The sequence below is a fragment of the Pelmatolapia mariae genome, linkage group LG23 (assembly GCF_036321145.2).
Source record: "Pelmatolapia mariae isolate MD_Pm_ZW linkage group LG23, Pm_UMD_F_2, whole genome shotgun sequence".
NCBI lineage: Eukaryota > Metazoa > Chordata > Actinopteri > Cichliformes > Cichlidae > Pelmatolapia > Pelmatolapia mariae.
The window spans coordinates 26,688,245-26,714,613 of record NC_086246.1 but is presented as its reverse complement, the minus strand read 5'-3'; the positions used below and the strand labels follow the sequence as shown (position 1 = coordinate 26,714,613).

The window sequence follows — 26,369 nt, the reverse complement described above, 5'->3', positions numbered from 1 at the left end:
CACTTTTTTTTCAGTAAAGTTCTAGCTTAGTGAATGAGTAAATTGTAAAAACACCTGCAAGAAGATGTACTTTTTTTTCTTACCAGATGTTGTTTTCATATTCGTGTTAATGAAATAAACCCTTTAAAGTTGGTGTACAGCCATGAAAATGATATATAAAACAGGGAAATATTTTCTGTGTATGCACAGTTAAACTTGAGCTGCTACCAACATAAACTTTGGATAATCATAACACGAACTAATAAGTAATAGGAAAGGTGCTTCTAAGAATTGTTGGACACTTTCTGAGGAAGTACACTGAATGAACCAACCTAAAAGAGTCACAACAACAAGGTTGAGTTGATGCCGGAGGTTTTCTTAGTATTTGAGCTGTATTTTCTTTGTAATTACCTGCACACCTATTTTTACCTTGCTGTATCCTACTGAAGACAAAACTGGGAGACCACACAGATAATGCAGTTTAAGCTAAATAGAAATATAGAGCAGCTAAATGTTTACAAGAAAAAAAACACATGCTGCAGGCCCATTTTAAACAATTAGCCCAGTGGTAACAGATTTGTTTTCTCTTAGGCCCCACCTCTAATACGCTACCTGTTTCCTACACAGACGAGGAAGAAGGAGAATCAAGCACACAGAGTGGAAGGGCTCATCATTGCATATTACTTAATAATTAAGGAACTGCAAAGGAAAGGTTTACCAATCTATGATTAAAATATTTCATCAACATTACTGGTAACAACAACCTCATCTACCATATCTTTATCTCCAAGAAACTCTGTAAAAGATAGATAGATAGGGGAAAAAGCTCCAGTAACATGAGACTGTACGCTAAGCGGAAGGAAGGAGCCCAGGGGCTAGTGAGTGTCAGAACCACTGTCTAGGATGAGACAACAAACATCCTTGAGTACATCAGAGTACATCCAGCTGGACTGATAGCAGAGAGGAATGTCTGTCCTCAGTATGGCATGAAAATCCAGAGTTAAAAACGTGATATGCCCCCCCCAGGGTGGTGAAGAATGACCATGCTAAGATCCTACTGGTCTTCCAGATACAGACAGACAAACTGATGATGGCTAACTAACCAGACATAGTAGTGGTGGAGCAGCAGAGGAAGACGGCCACAGTGATAGATAGTAGCTATACCGAGTGACAGCAACATCAGGAAGAAGGAACACGAGAAGCTGGAGAAATAACAAGGGCTCAGAGAAGAGCTCGAGAAGATGTGGAGGGTGAAGTTACAGTGGTCCCAGGGGTAATCAAAGCACTCAGTGCAGTGACCTCAAAACTGGGTGAGTGGCTCCAGCAGATCCCAGGAACAACATCCCGAGATCTCTGTCCAGAAGAGCGCAGTCTTAGGAACGGCAAAGATAAAGCACAGGACCCTCAAGCTCCCAGGCCTCTAGTAGAGGACCCGAGCTTGAAGAATAAAGACCGCCCTTTTTATACATATATACACAAACAGCTGATAATCATCTTCAAATAATGTCAATTTTACAGCCTGAAATACAAACTACTGACCTAAATTTCTTATTTGTTTGGCACAGTTTTGAGGTCTACACTTCATTCGCTTTGCTAAAATTACTTATGCCTCACTCATACCATCAGCATCTAATTCTTGGTGGGATGTATATTATGCCATATTTTCAGGGGCAATTCTTCTAAAATTGCAAACTGTAAAGACACCAGCAACATTCATCTACATACATAAATCAGGACATTGTTTTAAACAGAAAAGGGCTGCAAAGAAACTAAAACAAACTCCTGATTTTAGAATTTACACTTCTAATAACGCTGTTTTTGTTGTTGTTGTTTTATTAAGCGGACAGAGTTTATTTTATTTTATTTTTACGGATTACCGCACGTGTTTCTGACGTAGACAACTTCCGCCTCGGACGTCACCGCTGTCAGCAAAGATGGCGGCGTCCTGTGTGCGGACCGTGGGCTCGTTTCTGGGGAAATGTATGAAATGCAGTTCGAGTATAAACACAGTCGCCACGCAGGTAAGCCAACAGGTAGAATTAACGTAGCGTGTGATATTTTAACGCGTTATTTCACCTTTAACGCACGCGAATATGTTTAAATAAAGGACGAAACAGCCTCGTCCTTGAGTTAGCGGCTTCTAGCAGGGTTTGTTAGCCAAAACTCCACTGACGGATATTTAAATTAAGAACCTGTCACCACGTCTGTAGTTTCATGAAGGTGCCACAGTCTTTGAGGTGCTTTATTTCAGTTTACTGAGATGTTAACTGTAATTCGGCTGTGTTATCGAGCTGCCCTGGATATTTGTCTGACAATAATGGCTCTTTTCCCCCCGTCCCCAGGTGCTGCTGAGCAGGCAGGTATGTGTGAGCTCTGCCCTGTGGAGGAAGAACCTGGCGGCCGCTGGACCGGAGAAGTTCACCCTGGAGTACATCCAAAAGCAGGTGGAGGAGTACGAAATCGGGAAACGCCACCTGGCCAACATGATGGGAGAAGATCCCGAGAACTTCACCCAGGAGGACATCGATGTAAGTTCGCTTTAATTAGAAAGAATCTGGCAGCAGCTTCTAAAGCATCACACATAGGCAGGATGCTTTATGTGGGAAATAAAGGATAAAAAATCGAGAACGGCGAGGTTTTCATGTGATTTTTTTTTTGCACCATTTTAAGCTTTGAACTGTACATGACACAGTTGGGGATTTTCAGCACTTCTTTAGTGAGTCTTGAGTACTTGACAGTGATGTTTGCAAAGGTATGTGTAATTGATGTAGTTCAGGAGCTGGCCTGGGCAGGGGTAGCTTAATTTTGGCACTTTAGAAAAGAAAATATAGAAGTATAACTGCAAATCAACAGAAAGCTGGCGTGAGTGAGTGATCTCATCTGGCTTGGAGTGTGAAAGTGATGTTTGTGTTTGTGTAGTATCTGAAATCTGCCCCAGCACTCTCCTTTCTTGTCTTTTCTCCTGCTACTGGGAAACGCAGGTGACCCTAGACTAGGGCTGCCACAAACGAATATTTTGATAGTCGACTAGTCACGGATTATTTTTGCGATTAGCTGACTAATCAGATTATGCATCCATTGGACGTAAAACGTACAGCTTATTGCACCAGCATTCATCTGCTCTTATATAACTATCATTAGCTTACAGCTTTAAGTGTTTAAGGTATGTGCTAACTAAAAATAAAGAGCAGATGATAGTTTATTAAACTTTTAATGAAATTTGCAGATTGTCTCGGTGAAGTTTAATAAACTCAGCCATCTGCTCCTTGCTATCTAAAATATAACAGGACACCGGAGTATATTCTCGAGCATCTCACACTTCTGTTTAATCAGTTGTCTATTTGACGTTTATTCAGCTGTGTGAAAACTATAACTTTAATCTCAGCCAAACCGATTTACTCAGGAACAAATAAAATACTGAAAAAAGCCAAACAATAACATTTTTAAGTTATCTAAGTGACTTATATATCATGTTTAACCTGAGTAGCGAAAGACTGCGGGGATCTGAAAACAATTTGCCAGGAGTCCGGTGTTTTTCGTGGCTCTAGTGAGCCTTGAACCCCGGCTCGCTATCGAGCTGGTGGGTAACAGACGTCTCCGAAAATGTCGGAGCGTTTTTGAAAATATGTGGTGTCTTGATAAACTGAGCAGATATTTGAGGTTTACACAGCTACATTCTCGCCTGAAAATATGTTAAACGTTTACTTTGTGACCCAGAAAGAATAATAAGAGTAATATTAAAACTAACTAGCTGCCGCCATTGTTGGAAACTGAGCTGGGCCGCGCTATGAATTCTGGGATAGGCTGGGCCACGAAAGATACACTCGACCCATCCTTCAAATCTGAGGAAAAGCAGGGCGCATTTGTCGGCCGCATTTGTCGGAGTCTTCGAATTTGGACAGCCTTCGTTGCATCGCTGTAACGTAATCGACCTACAAATGCAGCCTCAGGAGGATGCGGCCCTGAATTTGGACACAGCTACAATACTGAGACTGCTTCTTCTTCTTTGGGGTTTAACGGCAGCTGGCATCCTGTTAGATGCATTGTTGCCACCTTCTGTTTCAGTCCATTATTACACTCTTAAATCCTACTACTTATTTCTGCGTCTTTCAGAATCTTACAAAGCTTCAAACGACGCGTTGACTATGAAATTTGTCGTCGACGTAATCTTGACTAGTCGACTAATCGCAGTGTTGGGAAGGTTACTTTTAAAATGTATTCCATTACAGATTACAGAATACATGCCCCAAAATGTATTCTGTAACGTATTCCGTTACGTTACTCAATGAGAGTAACGTATTCTGAATACTTTGGATTACTTAATATATTATCATGCTGTTTACAACTACATGAATGTGATTTATTACTATTACTGAAGGTCCGCGGCTCCGAACCGTAGTAAAGGGACCTCTGGCTAATACGTCGGGTTCCGTGTCGGGCTTGTAGCCGAAAACTAGCTTTACTTTGTTGTCTGGGTCAACTTTGCTAGCGAGAGACAGAGAGAGGTGTTGAAAGGCTGCTGCAACGGAACTTATTGTTTCGGAGGAAAACACGAACACAGTGTACAGTCGAGTCTTAATAGCTTACTTACAACTGGGCTCGTCAGGCACTCTTCTTGGCTGCAGTGGTTATTATTATTAGGGCTGCACGATTTTGCATAAAATGAGAATCACGATTTTTTTGCTTAGAATTGAGATCACGATTCTCTCACGATTTTCTTTTCCAATATAAATATTTATTGCACTTATTAACTGCACATCAACTTCGTAACAGTTGAAACTGAACATAAAACAATAAATAAACATAAAAACAATAAATGCCTCACATTTTGTGGTTGCCGCAAAATGTTGTACTGCTTGAAATTCCGTCTCCACCGTTGCTCGACACTGCGTGTATAGAGCAGGTAGTGCAATAATAGAAAAATAGTTGCGGGACGGCACTGTGTAGCGTTTGTCTAGGGTGTTGATCATTTTCCTAAATCCCTCGTTTTGCACAGTGTTGATATATATTTGGTCAGGTGATAAGTAATAGCCTCCGTAATTTCTTTGTGCCTGCGGGAGTTCGACGTGTATAGGGAAGCGCTGTATAAGGTTCCCGTTATTGATGTTTGGGTGGTTGACCGGGACAAATTTTCTCCTGTCACTTTCTCGTCATCCCTGACGTGTTCTCCGTTGTTTTTCCCTGCCAATTTGAGCATCACGGCACAGCTTCTGTATCACGTGGTATAAGGCTCCGCCCTTGTCATTTGTTGAGCAGGAAGAGGGAGCGCTTGTTTTCATGCAGATTACGTCCCGGATCATGCGGTACAATCGTCGTCGTCTTTTTTTTTTCTTCTTTTTTTTTAAATCGTTGTCATTTGGAAATGAGATCGCACATAAGTATGAATCGAGATCGCGATTTTCTAACGATTAATCGTGCAGCCCTAATTATTATATTTACATGCTTCCAGCTCCCGTTTCTGCTCGATGACAACTTGTAGTTTTCCACTCTCCTTTTTCTCCCTCCTCGCGCTCACAGACACATAACATGTATGGCAGTCCATTCTCCCTGCAGCACGGACTACACTGCCCATGAGGCTACATTCTTTAGGGCTATGCCTGTAGCATTCTGCCTATTAGCTTAGCACAACAACAACAACAACAACAAAAAGGCGCTCTCTCACCCAGGAAACACACAGTCGCAGAGAGAGCGCGTCACCCTGTAACCATGGCAACCATAACGCTGCCGCCTGGAACAACAGAACATAGCTGTCAAATAAAACCCAAACAGTCCTGACCCGCCACAATATGAAGCAGGACAATACCGCCGTGTAATCCATTTATTTCAACAAAGTAACTGTATTCTAAATAGCTAGGTTTCATTTGACGTAGACGTGACGTCGACGTAAAGCGCGAAATTTGACTGGCGGTCAGAAGTGAAAAAGATAAGCGCAAAATCACAGACAGACAGTACGCAAAATGCCTATGTCCTGTTGTGTTTACGGATGCTCCAGTAGGTCGACCAGAGAAACCGATAAACGGTATTTTAGGGTACCAAAAATAGCCCAACGAAGAGGAGAAAAATGGAAAATTCTAACCGAAAAACGTAGGAAAAAATGGATTTTAAATTTACGTTTACAGTCGGGAGGAGCAGAGTCTGCCAATGCCCGTGTCTGCAGCGACCACTTCGTCAGAGGTAATGTTATGTTTGCAAACGAACTTATTAGCATTAGGTTGTCGTTAAATTCTCGTTTACTTAGTGCTTTTAAGTTAGTAGTCTAATATTGACTTGATTGGGACTATAGGCTGCCCAAGTGCTTTGGATGACGAAGAGTCGGAGGACTGGGCTCCGACGGTCAATCTCGGCTACGAACGAAAACCCAGATCGGAATCAGTTCTCAAACGAGAGAAAAGAACAAACACTCACCCTTGCAAACACCAAACTGTATCCATCACGGAGACGTTTTGTTCCAAGGTTGTGGACCCACCCGCTGACAAAAAAATTGTACGCCTCCAGACTCTTGAAAGCTTTCATTTGCTGCCTAGTGTAGTAAGAAGTCTGGAGGACCAAGTAGTTGGTGATATCCACAGCCTCGATAGTAGGCAAATCCTTTACTTCTGTGGTGTATTCGGACATTTTCAAAGAAATCACGTCCGATATATTTTTTAACTATCTGTTTATATCTCTCCCGAGAAACGGGGTCTAAAGTTGCACAATAGCTGCTCTCCTGACTCTCCACAGTGTCCTCCATGTTTACTTCCGCCCTCCACTCAAAAATCGCGCTGCCTCCGCACGTCATCAGAACCACGTGACCGCAACCCAACTATACCACCTTTTTAAACGGTAACTGTAACGGAATACAGTTACTCATATTTTGTATGTTAAATACGTAACGGCGGTACATGTATTGCGTTACTCCCCAACACTGACTAATCGTGGCAGCCCTACCCTAGACAAAAGGCTAATCCTCACATCTAAGATTACAACAACTACCCTGCAGCCACACTTGCTGCTGAACTACACACCTGCTGATGCCTCCTCGTGCTCTCTGTGTTTCCTGTTGCCATCTTCAACAATCTTTTTACACCCAGTTTTAAATGAGCGTAATGCTGTCTCCTTTTGTGCTGGAAGTGGTTACAGAAGGAACAGTAGTCGAGCTTTACCGAGACATTCCGGAAGTTCTGAACGACAGAGGAAATTCAAATGAGAAGAAGCCAGATTTACAAAATAAGTCCAGGCAGCCTGTGTCATACTTGGGCGTTAAAGGGTTAATGAATTATTTTGTGGTGGACATCTGGATGCTCATATGTCACGTGAGATGTTTCATATCTTATTCACTCTGTGTTTTATGTAACACATATATTCTTCTGGACTCCTTCAGCATTTGTTCAAATAAAAAGGGGGGAAAAATAGGAAGTTTGTTTTACTAAAATCTTACCATTGAACTGTATTGGATGATTGAGCCTTTCAGATGCAGATGCAGATGACATATTTATATCACTTCTCAGTCAACTGCTCAGAAAGGCATTAAATGTGGATTAATACGCCACTAAAAAAAGTCCCAAACAAACTGTGGTTGACTCCTGTTTGTGTGAATTTCCTTTTTAGGAACAATAAATTTTGGAGTCTTTAGCAGTGAACAGTGAGCTGTAAATCTCTGAAATGCTGAGTTTGTGTGGCAGTGTAGATTCCTACTGTAGCATGGTGGCTTTGAATCCACCGTAGGCCATCTTTGGTATGTCGTTCCCCCTCACACCATCTTGTCTGGCGTTGCAGGCAGAAGTTTGATGCGTTTAAAGCCTCCCCTCTTTGTCAGCATCATTAGCGTCATCTGGCTTCACGTGCAGCAGGCAGGTGGGGCCGTGTCTGTCTGATCCACTGCATCATTGCTATTAGCAACGCCCTTAAATGCACCCGAAGCCTGTTTGTGATTTTTCTTTTTTTTGGCAATACATTAGCCCTTACTGCTCCAACCATTTAGTTCGATTTCCCACCCGTCCCTCGCCCGGTCCCCAGTGCCCCTCAAAAATAATGAAGTGAGCTGTTTGCGCCAGGCTGTGAAAGCCGAAGCGACGGCCAGCAGCCCGGACTTGGATGCGTGGAGGGAAAGAGGAAAATTTGGGAGGACTGCAGAGGTGCATAGTGGGGCACCTGAGAAATCCCTGCGCTCCAGTTTGGAGTCCAGACTCTTCAGGTGTGACGGTGATAAAGACCCGGGGAAAATCAAAAGGATGTTTGCAGCCAGGAGGAGGAATTAATACAGAGCGCAGACCCAGAAAGGCCCAAAAAATCTCTTCTGACTGCTGAAAACTAAACTCTGATTTTTTTTATTTATTTGGTTTTTTTTTTCTTTGTTCTGGGACTCGGGTGACTTTTTGAGCCAAATTTACCTGCAAGTAAACGAGCACTGAAACAGTTAGACAATATTTAATAGATTAATCATAAATAAATGAAACATTTTTCAGGGAATGTTTATAAAGTGCTTAGAACATTATCAGGTTAAACAAAGACGAATAAAAGATGATTTCTGATTTTAAAAGTAATAAGGAGGTTAAAAAAAATGTCACTAACTGCAGTTCCTCTAATGGCCACTTGAGGCTGCTTCCGATAGTGAGTCAGTCCCCACATCATGTTAAAATTTCCAACTAGGCTAGCTTCTCCCTTCATAGCAACTGTATAACTCATACATATGAATACAGATAAAGCTTAACTGCCATTCAAAAAACCATTCATGAAGTTTGTGCTTTAGTTTTGGTCGTGTTCTTGTTAGCGATGATCACAATTTTTGATTATTCAGTCATTAAATTATATATAAATTGTCCATGCAGCTATTTATGATCTTGAAGCTCATAGTTTGCTTGTTTTTAACTGGTTCCTGCTAAGATGTAACACACTGCTACAACCAAAAGGCGGCAGTAGTGTACCTACAAGCTGTTACCGGTAAGAATTGAAAAACAAAAATAAAAGAATGTACCAGTTAGAGGTTATCTGCTACTGTACAAACTGTATTTGAAAAAATAAAGGGAAATTGGGTCTACCATAGGCAGTAGGAGTCCATCTTTTATATACAGTCTCTGGTCTTTAGTCTTTAGAAGCTGCAACTTGAAAGAATTTGTCTTATTTAGCTAAACTGATTTTTGAAAAAATTATACATTTGAGTACATTTGTGGCATCTCATGCAGCTGCCATAGTGTTAGTCGAGTAAACTTATATTAAACTGGCTGCGTGGGGGGGAAAAAATCCAGCACAGGACCCTCCCAGAACTGGAAGGCTGCTGAGTGCAAATATAATAGTTAAATATGAATTTCTGTCTTTCTGTTTTTTATCCCAATTAATTGCTGTATTATTAGAAACTGGTTTCATGTAACAGCCAACTTGACTCCATTCAGTTGCCAAGTTGGCTGTTATGGCAACTTTTACGGCAGGTTTCAGTGAGTGTTAAATTGTTTGACAATCTCAATAACTGAGGTGAGACAACTTTATCTTATTGGATAAACAGATACTGGCAAAGTCTAACTTTGAGAACATTATTTGCAGTACCGTATTTTCCGCGCTATAAGGCGCACTTAAAATCCTTTAATTTTCTCAAAATCGACAGTGCGCTTTATAATCCGGTGCGCCTTATGTATGAATTCTGGTTGTGCTTACTGACCTCGAACTGATTTTATGTGGTACACGGCGCTCAAAAATCAGTCAAAAATGTTTTAGTACGACTTTGGTAAGCTACGAAGCTGCACGCTTGATGGATTGTTGGAGCATTACGGCTATTGTAGTCAGGAGCCTCGCAGAGTAATCTGGGTCAAAAACCCAGCCTCTTCAGATCCCAAAGTCAAACGAGCACTGCGGCATCACTGAGAGTTAAAAACTGTCTAAATTCTTTAATCTTTAATAAAATGATCAGCGTTGATGCTTTACCAGGTGTAACAATTAAGTTTAACATTCATGAAAACAGAATTTATGAAATTCAACAGAGTTAGAAGTTAGCAGGAAGTTAGCTCGCTAGCTTCCACCTAAACATGATATAGCATGTTCTGACTGAGAGATATCTGAAAGAATTCAAACGTACAGCTCTGCTATCACTTCCAACATAAATGAAGACAGAAAACTGAACAGCAGTGACTTTTTTAGGGTTGCTGAAGTTGGACTAGCTGGTATATAATGATGTGCTACGTGATCGCTAGCGACACAGCTATGTTAGCATAACATAAACACAGTGAAGCTGGAGGATGAATACCAACCTTTTTCCACTCGATAAAAGTTAACGGGAGACCTCCCGGGACAAATGCAGGGACAAATGCAATCGCATGGCAGGATGCTGTAAACAGACCAAACTTCAGTCAGGAGAACAACTGAGATAATCCATCCACAATATGATGTTAGTCATTAATATACTGCAACAACATGGGAATAGAGCAGCTGTGAGAGAATTCAGCATTAGTGAATCAATGGTACGGAAGTGGAGGAAGCAAGAAGAAAAGGTTGACTGAAGTTTGACTTATCTGACTGTTTTGTTTCACTTAATGCGCCTTGTAATCCGGTGTGCCTTGTGTATGAAAACAGACCCGTTCATTGACCGTGCGCCTTATGGTCCGAAAAATACGGTATATATTATTGCAATACTCGACATATTACAAAATGTTAAAAAATCTCACAGATATTGAATCGTGCAGTGAAATTGTGAAGTTGTGAATCTTCACTCGTGGTTTTGTAGGTTTAAAATAACTCTGTTCATCTTCGCCTTTGATCTTTTCCTCCACTACTTTCTGTCCTGTTGCAGCTTCCTATTTCACCGTGAAGTAAAAAAAAAAATCTTTGTGCGCTGTGGCTCTGCTAAGTCGTCTTTTCCCCTCTGTCACTCCGTCTTTCCCCCCTCGGGGAGCTCTTCCACATCTCTGTCGACTCTCTGGGGACGCACAGGTGCGTCTTCATCTGTTCCCCGTCTTTCCCTTTTCCTCCTCCTTTTATTTTTTTTCCTACCCTTTAACTTCTCCTCACTTGTCTTCCTCTTCCTGCCTCTCACAGCTTTAGCGCAGACATTTCCCTCGACCGGCCCCCTTTTTTCTTCCTACTTTTCCGTCGTTTTGACAACCTTAAAGGCAGCAACCTGCTCTCTCCCCGCAGCACCTGCTGCCTCGCTAATTGAACCGACAGAGAGAGCAGGACAGGAGGAAGAGTGCAGAGATGGTGGGATGAAGAGGGAGAGAGATGAGCAGGCTGTCTTGATGAGGACGGCGGGCCTTTCTTCCCTCACACACACATTTCCAATGCCATCTGTAGCCCTGCTAATAACTAACACACACACACACACAGCAGAGGATGAACTCGGAGTGAACTGTTAGACATCCACAGTGTCCTCTGTTCGCTGTCAACAAAGCCTAAACTTGTGCCTTTTTCTGCTTGTTTTCTCCTCTAACTACACACACACACACACACACACACCTTGCTCGCCTTTCCTTGAACCCGCAAGCAGCTTGCGCCTCTTACTCTGTCACTTTGTTGGTGTGACCTCTGTTGTGTGGACATGTCAGCGTTGTCATAATGTGCCATCATCTCTCAAACTGCCATCTCCTTTTATTTATTTATGTATTTATTTGTTTGTTTGTTTCTCTGTCTTTCGCCCACAGAGAAGCATCACGTACCTTTTTCCCTCCGGCCTGTTTGAGAAGAAAGCTCGGCCGCTCATGAAGGTAAGACTGCACGGTTTAATTTACTTGATGGTTAAGCATTTCTCTTTTTTCCCCCTATTTACTTCCATTAACCTTCCTGTCGTCGTGGCAACATCATTTAAATTAGGTTATTGCTTCGAGGCTTTTTTACATTGTCAGGAATCTCTGTTTAAATAAAACAAAAGACAAAAGTTGAATTTTACAAAATGATAAAATGCTCTGGTTAAAATTCTCATCTTTGTGTTGTTGGGGTCGGTTTCAACCCAGTTATACTATGAGACTATAAAACAATAATTAGTGCCAAAACTGAAATCATAAACACACTGTGAGGTCACTAACACTGTCAGAGATAAGTTAGGGGTTTCCCTCTTTACCTGTTTGTCTCCTTCCCTGAACAAACAGCCCCCTTTATCCCCACTACTTCAATCTAAAGGTCCACATGAAAAGGTACAGACATGTAAGGCATGTGCAGAACAACTCGGTTTAGTTGCTACCTTGCACAGTACACATCTCCAGTTTGTAGCATGTAAAAATAAGCAGATTTACAATAAGCCACGCTGTGGATCATCATATCTGGACACAAAACATTAATATGGATGAGCCAGTTTCTTTGGAGGACGACGATGTAGATGATCAACCAGTGGACACAGATACGTCTGATTTTCTTTACCATCTATGATCTTGGACAAGAACTTCTCAGGAGGACACGTTCCATGGTGGGCACAATAAAAACAAAAACAAAAAACAAAAATAAAATCTGAGCTGGGACAGGGCTCCACTTTCTTCAAAACCAGTTTTTGTAGACACCAGCACTGTTGTTTCATATTGTCCCAATTTTTTTTTTTCTTAAAGGAAATTTGTAGTTGAAATATTAAAATAGAAAAAAACAAATGAAACAAATTTAGTTTAGAGATGTGTTCTGTTCAGTTTACCTGTTTTTTTTTTTTTTAAGATTGAAAGGGATGTAAAAAACAAACAAAAGAAGCTCAGTGCTGAGTAATTTCTCTAATGTTGGTGGGTCTACAGTGGAAACACGAGCAGCAGTTTGATGGAACGCATCAGTTCTGGTGCTTTTATGATGAAATGTCCTCGATCTTTTCAGTTTGACCTCAGGTAGGTTGGTAAATTGTCTCGTTCACTGTGGTCACCAGTGCAAATATAAACATCACAAGCACAGGTACTTCTCTGGTACATCAGTGAGTTTGAGGGGTAAACAGAAGCAAAAGATGGTTCCTGAGTAGAGCTCAGGAGTGGTGGCTTTTAAAGCTCTACACATCACCAGTTGTTTGATTTTAGTTATTTGTTTTTTTTACTGAAACAAATCTGTTTTTATTTCCAGCATCCTGATGAAATCTTTCCCAAGCAAAGAGGTATGTAAATCTGCTCCTGAATGCATTTTTTTATTCTTTTTTTTTTAACTGAGGGTTTCCAGAGCTGATTCACTTTCCTCTCCATAAAGCTGTCCAGTGGGGAGCAGACGGGCGGCCCTTTCACTTCCTGTTTTACACCGGCAAGCAGTCCTACTACTCCCTCATGCATGTGAGTACGGCAGTACAGCTGGAGCAGCGAGCAGCGCTGTCAGTTAAACCTTCATCCCCCTCAAATCCCCAGCTCTTCCTCACCTGCTCCCTCCCTGCTTCCCGCACCCTCGGGTCATATCCTATTCAGACAGAGTGAGTTGAAAGAAGACGGTGCCGTTCCCTGGAGGAGCAGCGAAGTCAGATCCTCTTTTCCACGCAGCGGTGTGAGAGAAGAGGTGGGAGAATAGAGGGAGGTGAGGCGAGCAGGAGGTCAGAGGTAGTCCAGCTTAACATGCGAATCTCAGGGGGGAACCTGCTGCAGAGATGGAGGCTTATTTTCACCTGTTTTGGATTCATGTTGAACCTTTTGAGCTCATCTTTCATGTGTCATACCGAAGGTTTATCTGTGTACCATGAATTTACAAAACATAGTACCAACAGTAGTTTTTATTTATGTTTTTATGGCATAGCCATGAGTCTGTTTCTGTACTTACAGTCTGAGGTCAGGATTAACCCACAATCTGCTGCACGACTTCCTGTTCTTCTTGTAGCTGAAGATATTTTTTATAGCCCTGCATGAATGTAATTTTTTTTAGCTTGTTTTCAAACTGCAGCAAAAGGTTGTTTTTGTAATATAGGCTGCATGTCACTAAGAGATGTAGTTTCATAGCTCACATTTAAATGCAGTTCTTGTCAGCTGATGTAGTTGTTGGAAAACGCTATGAACTTAAGTAATTATAGTATATATATTATATTTATTTCCCTGCTCCAGCTGCCATCAGACAACTTCTTCCACCAAAGAAGTAAAGCTGTTACACTACACCAGATGCCACGTCACGAAACATGTTATTCGCGTACTGTTATTTATGACTTGATTGGTTAGTTTTTCTTTACTGTGGAACTGAAACCAGAGCGTTAAAACTAAAAATTTGGATGTAGCTTCCCAGTCTGCATCCACACACAAATGGCATTTTGGATCACTGAAAATTGAGCTTTTGAAAAACTCCGGCCAGGGTGCAGATTTTCAAAAAATTGTGCGCTCTGTTATTGTTTGTGGGCTTTTGATTGGCAAACATTTCTTCACGGTGAGGGCTGCATCATTACCTGTTGGTTTTGTACACTCTTGATCATCCTTAATGTTTTGCTTTTTGACATAGACTGAGATATGTTTTCAAAATGAACACAGAAAAAAAAATTTCTGGATGATTTTTTAAAATGATTTTTTTAAATCATCCAGCCCGAGGATTTATATCAGTCAACCATTTGGATTTTATGACTATGAAGCATTTGAATATGGAAGGTAGTGCCCGGATACTTTTAGGTGACCTTGTAAATCTTGTTAATATCACGCATTTAGTTTTGTCACTGTTTAAAACAAGTTTATGTGCAATAGCAGATTTCTAAAATTTATCAAAGCCAACTGCAGATTTGCAATGGTCAGATCAAGGGAAGAGACGGTGGCATATGAAATGTTGTCTTCTGCATAAAAAATTGCATATGACAGAGATAATATTGTGTAAAGTATAAATAAAAGAGGTCCAAGAATGGATCCCTGTGGAATGCCTAATCACCCAGCCCCCAAATCTCAACAAACAAAACTGATGGAGGATTTTATTTTTGTTAGGGCTCTTGAAGACTTGTGAAGACTTTTAGCACAAAGGAATTCACAACACTGTGACAGTTTTGGGTTTGTTTTTTTTTGGGTGGGGGGGTTGTACCTGAATAGCCGTCTGTTGTGTAGGTATTCGTTGGTCAATATTGGCATTTCGATAATAGTTTTGTTGTGCATCTTCAGCTTTTAGTCTAAGCAGTGAGCATCACATGTCATTTTCCTCCCGAGTCTTAGTTATCAAGAATGGGACTTGCAAAGAACATGGACATTCCTGCTTCTGTTGCTCTCACAGCGCTCATACCGAGGCTGTGCACCGTGTGACAGAATAAAAGTACTAGAGCTTTTGTTGCATCTAACTTTCCCCCTCGGTGATTATTTTACATTTAAATACAGCCGAAATCACAGCACAGACAGCCATTATCTTTAATTCAAGTCTGGGGTGATTTCCTTACCTGATGTCGCAGTTATATAATCAGACACAAGCCCACCTGCAGAGGTTTATTGTTTAAGCTAATTACAGACTCTATTTTCTTCATGTGGAGATGTTTATCATCTCACCTCTTCAACTTGACATTGTGCGTTAGTTTGCCTCGTTGTTGCAAACTTAACAAATTTGTCACTGGGTTTTGCAACTTTTTATATCATTTTAGCAACTTTTCTTTAAATAAGCACATACACAGTCACAGGCTGGCTCACTGACCTTTAACATTGTGTTGTTCAGTCAGTCTGTCCGTGTAAACAGAAGGCAGTCGAGGCTCCAATCTTGGCACCCCAGTGCTGGCTTTCAGATCCTTAATCGTAACTCTTTCCCCCGTAAATGCAACGTTTGGTGACCTCCCCTGCACCTTTAATGAGGAGTTTTGACACCTCATTAAATCTCAATAAAGATTTGGTTTTGACACCATTAGAATAGGTTGAGTTTTTTCCAAGGGTAGCTCCGTACTCCGTAGGCAGACACCACCCTCACTAACTTCTGATGCACCCGGGCATTTTGTTCTTTGAGCAGGCCTGAAATATGACAGAAACTGCTCAGTTCAGGCTTTCAGGGGGCACCAATTAGCACTTACATACATACTGATTCTCATTCCCCTCATCCTCTTCTGTCTGTGTCTGTGTACATGTGATGTTTGAGGGTGGCTTTGGGATCGGCTTAGCCTAAGCACCCAGACCTGCTCTCTGGGTGCTTACTAAACATACCAAACAGGACCTGTTCATCTACTACAAATCTCAGAGAGTTCGAATATCAGTGGTCGCCAATAGTCAGACCAATATTTAAATTTGAGGTCAAGGTCAGAGGTCAAGTTTTCTGAAAACCTTGTGAACACAGTGACTCCAGAAAGATGTCACCTAGGATTTTTAAATTGATAGCATAGGTATTCGATATCTGCATTTGATATTGGTGACCTTGACCTCAAGATCATTTATTTCTGTTCAGTTTTTTCAATGAACAAATGAAATATACAAACATTTCAAGCCTCTTAAAGTGAAGATAAACCGTACACTGGTGTTGAGACCACAAAAGAGGAAAAATTTAAAAACTAGTACAACAGAAAGTAAACGCACATCAGCAGTATATCCAGAATTCACAAAAAAAATAATTTCAGGGCATTTTTGTCCATCCTGCAGTGCCGAGATCATTTGTATTAAAAAAGATCAAAGGATGTGTTTGGCCTGTGTAATAGCAAAACAGCCATTTGAGACAAAGATACAAACACAACAGAATTTTAAAACTCTTTTGATTGCAATAAACGGTGTAGTTTTATTTTTTTTATGTCCAGGATTCAAGTCCCATCAAAGGTGTTTGGTTGTCAGGCTTTGTCCCGCTACGGGGAAGACCTCCTCCTCGGGGATTTGGAGGGAAGTGGGGCTGGGCGATGAAGAGGAGGATGAGTGGGGCAGATGAGCAGCCACACCGTTCACACTTCTTCTTCTGTCTGCTTGTATCTGCAACACAGAGAAGGAGAGAGAGAAGAGGGGGATGATATGTGAATATTTGTCCCCACACACACACACACACACACACATATCGTTTTGCCCTGCAGCTGTAATCTGCACCCCCTGCTGTGGGTTTAAATAGGTATGTCAGACATGTCTGTCTTTCCCGTCCTTCCCATCCTTTGCCCTTTACCCATCGTCTCGCTGTCTCACAAGCCCCGGGAGCGTTGCCAGGAGGGGGCAGTGGCGTGTAAAGAAGCAGCCTTCGTGCTCGACTGCTCTCCTCTCAGCCGGCGCGGCACATTAACCTGCTCGCTGCTCCGCTGAACCCTTTATGGCCACAACTCCAGGGAGGCCCAAGAACTCGCCTTCCTTTTCCACACGAAGACCGAATAAATGCTGGTAGTTAATGCCTCGTCCTCACGTAGCCGGAGCTCTGAACGTGCATTTGAAGAGCCTTTATTGACTGTCTGTCTCTGTAACAGCCTCGACTTAAATGTATCCAGATACTGCCCCCCTCCGCCGCCGCCTCCTCCTTTCATCCCGCCAATCCATGCGAATTATTCCTCGCCATTGTAGGAGCCAGTGTTTGCACACATGTAACTCAAGCTGCCCTCTCCTCTCGCCTTCTTTTTTTCTGATTTTTCTATTACTGTATTTTTTTTTCTTTTTGTAAAGAAAATTGGTTTTTCCTTGATGTTTGCTTGATTTTCTTTTTCTCTCCTCCTCCCGTACCCCTCTGTCGCTGGTCAGAGTGGCAGCGGATTAGGCACACTCTATCAAGAAGGAATTAAACAAACATCTGGTGAATAATTGACGGGGAAATGAGTTCTCACCCAGGCGCTGGGTGGCTAAGGTGGGGTGGGGGTGGGGGCTGCCTCGAGGACGTGACCAGCATGCCCACCCTCTCCTCCTCCTCTTCCCCCTGATCTTACCCTACCGTCTGTCTGCCTTTCTGTCTGTGTCCGTCGCCATGACACATTGTCCCCAGGTTACCCCCAGCGCGGCATTGATCCGCCGCTGAGCGAAACTCTAGTGTCGGGTATTTAACTCCAGATTTTTTTTGCTCCTTCCAGCTCTGCTTCAGTTGTGTGCAGCACAGTTGCCGAGGTCAATTTTACTACACAATAGATGAGCAAATGCATCATGACATTACAAACTGACTGAAATTAAACTGTAAAGAAAACTAATAGAAAATTAGTAGAAAAATAGAAAAGAGTTTTTATCCTTTAAAAGTGTTTAGTTGTAATCTACTTTTATTCTCATTATTTTTAGGGTTTTTTTCCACTAAAGGCTGATATGAAGTTCTTTATGTTCAGTTTCTCAACAAGGCTGCAAAGAAATTAGCATCTTTTACACTAAAGTCTTGAACCGTCTGGGTCTTTAACTCTACGCTCACTGGTCAATTCATTAGTTACAGCTTTGGAGAGGAAAAACCCAACAATTAAATGACCCCAATATGAGCAAGAACTTGGCGACTGTGGGAAGGAAAAACTCCCTTTTAACAGAAGAGAAACCTCCAGCAGAACCACGCTCGGGGAGACGCGGCCATCTGCTGCGACCAGTAGGGGTGACGAGAGTAAGACAGGACAAGAGACACACTGTGGAAGAGATTAATAATGACTAATGATTAAATGCAGAGAGGTGTATAAAGAAAATATCCTCCAAACCATTACACCAGCAGCAACCTGAACTATTGATATAAGGCAGGATGGATCCATGCTTTCATGTTGTTTGTACCAAATTCTGACCCTACCAACTGAAACTTGCAGAAAGAAATCCCGATTCAGATCTGCAAAACTTCTATTGTCCAGTTTTGGTGAGCTTGAGATGCTCTTCTGCACACATTGGTTGTAATGAATAGTTTCTTGAGTTACTGTTGCCTTCCTATCACATGGAAACCATCATTTTCATCTGACCTCTGATGTCACCGGGACATTTTCTCTTTTTCAAACTATTTTTTTTGTAAACCCTGGAGAAGGTTGTGTGGGACAATCCTAACAGATCAGCAGTTTCTGAAATACTCAGACCAGCCCATCTGGCACATGTCTAAAGTCACTTAACAATGATTCAGTTTGACGCTGAGGTGTCTTAAACTTGCAACTCTGGTCACAGGAAGTAGTCTGACTGTGTAGAAATCCATGTGAAAATGAGCCTCCAATTATGGTTAGTAAACTCTTTACTGATAAATCTATGGTCTCAGTCTCTTGTTTGAAGACTTATTTAGTACAGCATGTGGTTTATTTCATAAGCCTAGAGTCAAAAAGAAGGATGAAGCTTCAGGGCGTCACTTGTGACGTTTAGGTTTAATTAAACAAGATGTTGACAAGGAAATCTGTACCTCATCCATCTTTTATTGTGCAGAAATGATCAGTAACCATACACAGAACATTCAGACTTTGACTTTCATGCTTTCAATGAGTTCAATGAGCAAGATTGTGCAAAAAATCAGCAGCGGGCGAGGTAGGTGTAAAAGCTGTTAGCAAAATAAAGAGCAGTGAATCGGTGCTTTATGATCATGTCACAATGATTTCTTCCTAAAGCACCAATCAACCCTCGTACACCCCTGCGCTGCCCTGCCAGAAGGTGCTGTGCGGATGCAGCCAATCAGCAAGATTTAACCGTTCCTCTGTGGCCACAGAGAAGAGAGAGTCAGACAAGTGCTGTGGTTATTTTCATAATCCTTTTGGCGCTTTAGACTTTAACAGAAGGAAGAAAAACGGATGATCTGATATCGTCGTGTTGGTGTTGTTCCCAGATCATCATGAAAATGTTGTTCCAGGTTCAACATTGCAAGTGACCAATCACATTGTTGTGACGTTATTCTTTTGCGCGCCAAGCCATTCGTGCATTTATGAAATTCCAATGTTGCAAGGACAATATCAGTTCTGCTTACCGTTTTTTAAAGGGTTAGGGTCAGGGTCCGTTGATCGGCGGACAGAGGCGGTTTCTCGCAGCTTAAGTACAGTTTTTTTTTTACGGCGGTTTTTCCCGAAGTTGAAAAAGTATGACGTCACAATATTCTGATTGGTCACTTGCAATGTTGATCCTGGAACAACATTTAGTATGATGATCTGGGAACAACAACAACATGACCATATCAGATCGTGCAAAGAAAAACAGCTGCCTGAAGGAGGGGAAAAGACTTCCTGGGAATGAAAGTTACTTCCTAAACAGAAGAAAGGGCTTTTGGGCAGATCACCCCATTCCCATCACTCATTAGTTGTTCAGTCTATGAAATGGGTAAAATTGAAATGGAATGAAAACTGTTTCTCCTCGTCTGGTTAGAATATGGCTGAACGTTTCCTCGTTCTCGAGAGCTTTGGTTGGATTTTTAGGCCCCATGTCAGTGTTGATGTAGGGCTTAAATCTGACTGTGGAGGGCCAGGATGGGCAATGGAGAAAGATGTTCGCCTTAAAATCCCGTTTTCAACCCTGATTTGTGTTCAGAAGACTGAGGAAAGCTTTTGTTGTTTTAGGATCTTTATGGCAAAATCCTGAAAATCGAGAAGCACCAAGACCGTCTGAGGACCAAAGGACTTTTCTCCCAGGATGCCCAGCTGATGTAAGAGGAGGAAGAGTCCACAATCAAAAGTCTTTAAAGCTGTTTTGGCAATTTGTTTTTTTAGTTCACATCTCTTCCTGTTTCCATTAGCTCCCTCGGCCCGAGCCGGTGGCTGACAAAGGAGGAGCTGGAACTGTTACTAGTGGAGACCATCTCTACTCATGATGTAGGTTTTATGCTTTTTGTCGTCCTATTTTGCACCTCTTCTGTGTCCAAGAGTTTGATTTGCATTTTTGTGCATTTGTCTTCAGTACGACCGTTTTATCAAGCTGATGGAGCACATGCTCGCCATGCCGTACAGCAGCACGGAGGACGAGTTCGTCCAGCGATACCGTCGGCAGCTGGAGGCTCAGTCCATGAAGCAAATGGTGCCACCGCTGGAGAAGGATGAAAATGGCATGGCCTTCAGCACCGCGGAGGGTAGGTTCACAACAGCGATGTGTTTCTCAGAAGTCTCACTAAGTTTTGAAAATCGACCAAAAAACCAGTTTAACACAGAAAAGGAACCTCTCAGTTTAAGGCACGTTTGGTTTATTTCACCCTATGGTATGTCCCTTTTAATGTGGCTTTTTGGGATCTGTACATGTGTACTAGAGGTCAGCATGCATATTCTGTATAGAAATAATGGCCACCCTCACCACCTGTTGTTTTCTTGTCATAGTGGAGCCAGTTGACCAGGCACAGCCATCACAAATGGATAAATTAGCAAGACCAAAACTGTTTTTGTAGTAAGATGTAAACACGTTAATCTGTAACGTCAGACATTTTAACACGGCAGTCTGTGGAGATTCAGTTTTTGGTATTTCTGTCTTGGCTAAAACTCTGATAATGTGACAGTCTGAGCAGATTTAGTCAGGCTTAAAAACAAATGCAAATAATTTCATTGCACAGTTATTGTGGAATTCAGAGTATTTGGGGGAAATTTAAAAAAAACAAACAAACAAAAAAAAAACAGCATGATTTTATTGTACTGAGCAAAGGTCTTGAGCCCCTCCTCAGTTCTTTATATTTTGGCCAAAGAGCCAGACTAGTTTTTTTTAAGTGCTCTTAAGCATTAGTTCTCCAGGCTCCCTGAAGATCTATCAAAGCACTTCTTTGGATATCAGCTCCTTTTTCAGTTGTTTTCATTCCAGTTGTTGTTCCAGACCATTTTCAGAGGAATTTTTTCTCTGAAAGTTTTTCTTTGTTAGGCAACTTAACACTGAACTATGACTCATTCAAACATTAGAAAAAGCTCCTAGCTAAAGGGATGAACCAGTGTTGTTAAATTGTATCTTTAGGCACTTTTTTTATTAGCAGCCTGTCACAAAAACACACAATTTGTACCCTTTTCTTTTGTTTAATCTCTGCAAAATTCCAAAGATAACACAGTTTAACATTAAATAGTATTTTTGCACCAAAAAGGTGATTCTCAAACAGTTAGCTAAAAACTTGGCATATCTCAGCATGGTGTGCAGGGTGTTCTTAAACAAATTGAGGAAACTGAACAATTGGAGGACAAAAGAAGTTTCAGGTCTAAAAAACTATTAGTAGATGAAATGTATCATGTCGAGCTGGTGAGTATTAAGAATCAGGAAATAATCCAGCAAAGACCTGACACAGGACTTGAGAGATGCATCTGGACCTTCAGCTCATCATCTACTGCCATTCTTAAGGAAGGGAAACAGGGAGAAAGGGCTGAGACATCCCATATTACACAAGAATTGGACTAAAAATCAGTGAAAATGGGTCTGATGGAATTTTTTGGTTCAAAACATCATCAGTATGTACGGAGCAGGTCAGGAGAGAGACCACTGTAAGTGTCTACATCAAATAATCATCAGTCTGACACCTCCTGGGTATCAATTCCTTCTAATGTCTGATTGAGCCCATCAATGAGGGTAATTTCTGCTGAATTATCATGCTTCATGCCTCCCTCGCCTAAACAAAGTGTTTTGTTTTCTTGCTACATGCGAGACCAGGTAACCTCCTCCATTCCCAGTCATTTCTGGGATGATTTGGAAGGTTAAAAAAAGGTAACCTTTGTAGTAAACTTGCAAACACTCCTGTCTGAAATAAAAAATCAGACTGTGGTTCATTTTCATTCTCAGGTCGGAGGAAGACATCAGACTCATCAGTGATCCTGCGGGACTGCGGCTCAGGACACATTACCGTCAACGGCCAGGACTACCTCCAATACTTCCCCGTGCTGCAGGACAGGTGAGGAGAGCAGCGCGAAGGTTTCCACTCTGAGCAAATAAGCCTTTCCACCTCACAGCCTCTCCACTGCTACATTCACAGATACCGTTTTCCTTAAAATGCAAGACGCGATGGGTTTTACTCTCCACCCTCCACCCCTACCTCTCCAAAAAAAAAAAAAAAAAAAATTAAAAAGCAGCTTTTTCACTCTTCACAGCATCGCCTCGTTTTTTATTTATCTCCTTGTAGTAAGTTAATTACACAGTTGAGTGGGTGTGTGTGTGTGTGTGTGTGTGTGTGTGTGTGTGTGTGTGTGTGTGTGTGTGTGTGTGTGTGTGTGTGTGTGTGTGTGTGTGTGAGTGAGTGAATGTCCAGAGCTGGTGTTGTCACGCAGTGTGAGGACGGGGCTGTAATTGGAGCAGAGAGGTGACAATTGACTTTGTCAGCAGCTATGGGCCATTCAGCCTAAGACGCCATCCAGAACACAGACACTTTCTTTTTCACACTCACACACACACACACACTCTTATCCTCTTCCTGCTGAGTCAGAAGTTACTCTGTTATATGTGGTGGTGAGATTGTAAAAGAAGGCATTTCACAGCGCCGGGATCCTCTACGCTTGTCTGAAAAGTCACCCAACCAGACATTAAATTAGCTAAGCCTCCGCCGTTGATACCGCTATCTGTTAAATAGTGCACACTCCTGGTCTGCCCATTCAGCCACGTTTCATTCTTTCACCTTATTATCTCTTGGTCATTTTCTCTTCTTTTTTTTTTTCTTTTTTTTTTAAAAATACCTCTCAGAGAGCAGCTGATGTTCCCGTTGCAGTTCATGGGCGTGCTGGGCCGCTTCAACTTGGAGTGTACGGTGAGCGGCGGGGGCAGGTCGAGCCAGGCGGGGGCGCTGAGACTCGCCATTTCCCGTGCGCTGCTCAGCTTCCTGTCTGAGGGAGATGGGGAGGCGATGAGACAAGGTGGGTAGTTTTGCTTTGTTGTTTTGTTTTGTTTGTATCTCCTACAGCAGCATCCTGTCTGAAAACTACTACCACTGATATACTTTTACAACTTGGGATTAAAAGAGTGCTCATTCACCAGCTTGTGCAGCTGGTTTTAAAAATCTGATATCAATTAAAAACTGCAAAAGGAAATGTGTTGAACAGAGTACAGTGTGGTGCAAGCTCTCATTTCTTTATATTTTGCTTCTGAGGAGCCAGACTTGTCATGTTCTTGAGAAATAGTTCTCCAGGCTTTGGTTGGATGGACATATCTAAGCATGGTTTGCAGTGTGTCCTTAAAATATTTGAAGAACTGGACAAGACATGTAAAGCCTAAAAAAACAGTATCTGAAAAGCATGTTCTTTAAGGTAGAGGGTTTAAAATCTCATCACTAGATGTCAGTAGATTACAGATTGCCTTCAGCTGGGTTCTGTTTTCCTAAGCAGGGATTCGGGAAGTCTGGGGGTCTACTTGGGTCCCAGTCACGTAAAGTTTGTCGTCGGATGGTTAGTGCAAAGGTCCTGTTTGGTTTTTGTTACCGTGCAGACTTCTCCATGGAGAATTTACATTACACACTGACTTTAAAGAAGCATAACAGGAATGACTGCTTGGCCGTCGGGTCTGCAGCAGTCTGTTTGCATAACTGAGGACAACCTAGGCTTTACCCCTCCCAATTCAAGTGCACCGCCTTAGCTATGGTAGCTGCCATGTTTTAGTCAGCAAGGAGAGATCAACAATATTAAATTTAGACTGTACCCCATAAAGGCCACACCTGGTCGCCATGTTTCTACTGCTGTTTGTGTAAAAAGGGAAAAAAAACAAACAAACACATTTTGTAAACTGTAAATGAACATATTTGAATAATATCAACATATTTGAATAATATCAACACTTAGCAATAAAAAACAGAGATGGTTACCCCCGAGTCACTCAAGTCACCGTTCATCTGTAGCGAGAGTTCTCAGACAGCAAAGCAACTCTAGACCTGAGCTGTTGACGATATCCTGAAATTTCCTGTTACTAAGCACAGCTGTATTTTGCCGTTGTTAGCCTCTGTTAGCTGCTGTTAGTTTCACTGAAAATAAAGTTTCACTGAATTGCTGCATTCAGACACTTAGTTAATAAATTTTCATACTGTATGAGAGTTTGTCACAAGGAACTTGGGATTTTCAGGAGGCACGAGCCTAACATTAACTAGCATAATGTTAGCTTATAATCAGCTGTTGTTGTTTAGCCGGCTCGTTGTCACCAGGAACAGGAGGGTCACATGTCTAATCTGCTGACATTAAGTAATTGTGACAATAACGCAGAAAAGTGCCATCAGATTTTGAATCTATCATGCAAGGAAGCATCTGATTGATAACAGCTTCATTTTTCAGCATGACAATGATCCCAAACACACTGTTAGTGCAGTAAAATCAGAGTTGTATAGAAAAACATACAGTGGAACACTATCAGTCATGAATCGGACCTCATTATTGAAGCAGTGTAGGATCATGTTGACAGAGAACAGAACAAACCACAGTATTTTCTCCAGAGTTTGCTTTCTTTTTTCTTTTCTTTTTTTTTCTCAGCTAATCTTTTTTATTAGCCAACTATAATAAAGTAAAGTTATTTAGTCTTGAATTTATTGTGTAGCCCGTAAAGGTCTCCCAGTGTTTGTTAATTTAAAACAGTACTTTTTTGTAATGTAAGTTTAGGAGGTTTGCTTCTGTGCATCCTAGTTTTTATCACCTCTGGTTTTCCTGAGACCACAAAGCTCCGTGACAGCTGGTTGTTTGCTGCTGTGTTTACGATTCTCGTTCTTGTTAATGTTTTTTTTTTTTCCTGTTAATTCCTTTCATAGCACTTTTTTTTTGTTACTTAAACGTTACCCTGATCTTCCCTACCATAAATATTTATGTCACTCTCCAGTCTCATAAGGACTAATTGTGTTATGACATGCATGTACTAATGAACTAATAGATATATAAATATTTACACATCTGCGCCTGTGTTCAGTTATATTTCGTTCTTTTCATTTTTTTTTCCCAGCTGGTCTGCTGACCCCCGACCCAAGAGTGAGGGAGAGGAAGAAGCCTGGACAGGAGGGAGCACGACGGAAATTCACCTGGAAGAAGCGCTGAGGGGCGGATCAGTTCCACCTGAGCTTGGATATGAAACATTCAAACTGACTTCTGACATCATTGAAACTGCTTTATTTTCTCTCCAGAGGCGATGTCACTCTGTCCTCTTTAAGCTCTTGGTGCCAAGTGCTATGCTTTCTCACATGGTTTTCATGATGCACCTGCTGCAGGGAGCTCCTTCAGCCACCAGATGGAGACATGTTATAAGAAATTCATAGTTTGGACTGTTTATCTGTACATCAATTAATAAATTAAAGATTTTCTATAAAATAGAAATAAAGGTTGTGATATTTTGGCTTGTTTGTTTGTTTTAAATACAATTTAAACAATTTTTCCTACTTTTTTTTTTTAAAATACCTCCTTAGGTTGTAAGGTAGGTACCTATGTGCACCATAGTGTGAGATTATTTTATAGTAAATGTTAAAGACTCGAGGCTAATTTTTTATTTTTTTTTTTAAAGTCAGGAGTAACGATTTTACGGCAAACCGTGCAGTTTTTGAAGCAAAAATTACATTTTTTTTAGTTAACTGTGGTGATGTGTTTAAAGTTTTTATATAAACAAATCTAATCAAATTAAGCTAATAAAATATGCTCCCAACGACCTGCAGTAGAACCAGATATGATTTTATTCCGCGTTTTACGTTTTATTTTGTCAAAATCCATGGCCTACATTACCCACAATGCAACACGCTCGTGCACTACCTTCGTGGATTCGGAGTATCCTCCAGGTGTTTTCGGTAGTGTATGCTAATAACGTTGAAAGGCAAATTAGCTTGGGGCGACTGTGGTGATTTCTACTAAGTAACGTTTTTTT

General features: G+C 41.5%; 1 protein-coding gene across 1 annotated transcript; it reads left to right on the top strand.

The window, feature by feature from the left end:
- Positions 1-1,903: 1,903 nt before the first annotated feature.
- On the top strand, positions 1,904-25,831 carry mrps9 (mitochondrial ribosomal protein S9). Its single transcript, XM_063467632.2, has 11 exons — positions 1,904-2,000; positions 2,322-2,507; positions 11,583-11,645; positions 12,964-12,994; positions 13,084-13,163; positions 20,171-20,256; positions 20,347-20,422; positions 20,508-20,676; positions 22,347-22,455; positions 23,238-23,407; positions 25,464-25,831. Exons 1-11 carry the CDS (start codon positions 1,914-1,916, stop codon positions 25,553-25,555), a joined length of 1,149 nt encoding a protein of 382 aa, XP_063323702.2. The 5' UTR covers positions 1,904-1,913; the 3' UTR covers positions 25,556-25,831.
- The last annotated feature ends 538 nt before the right edge of the window (positions 25,832-26,369 follow it).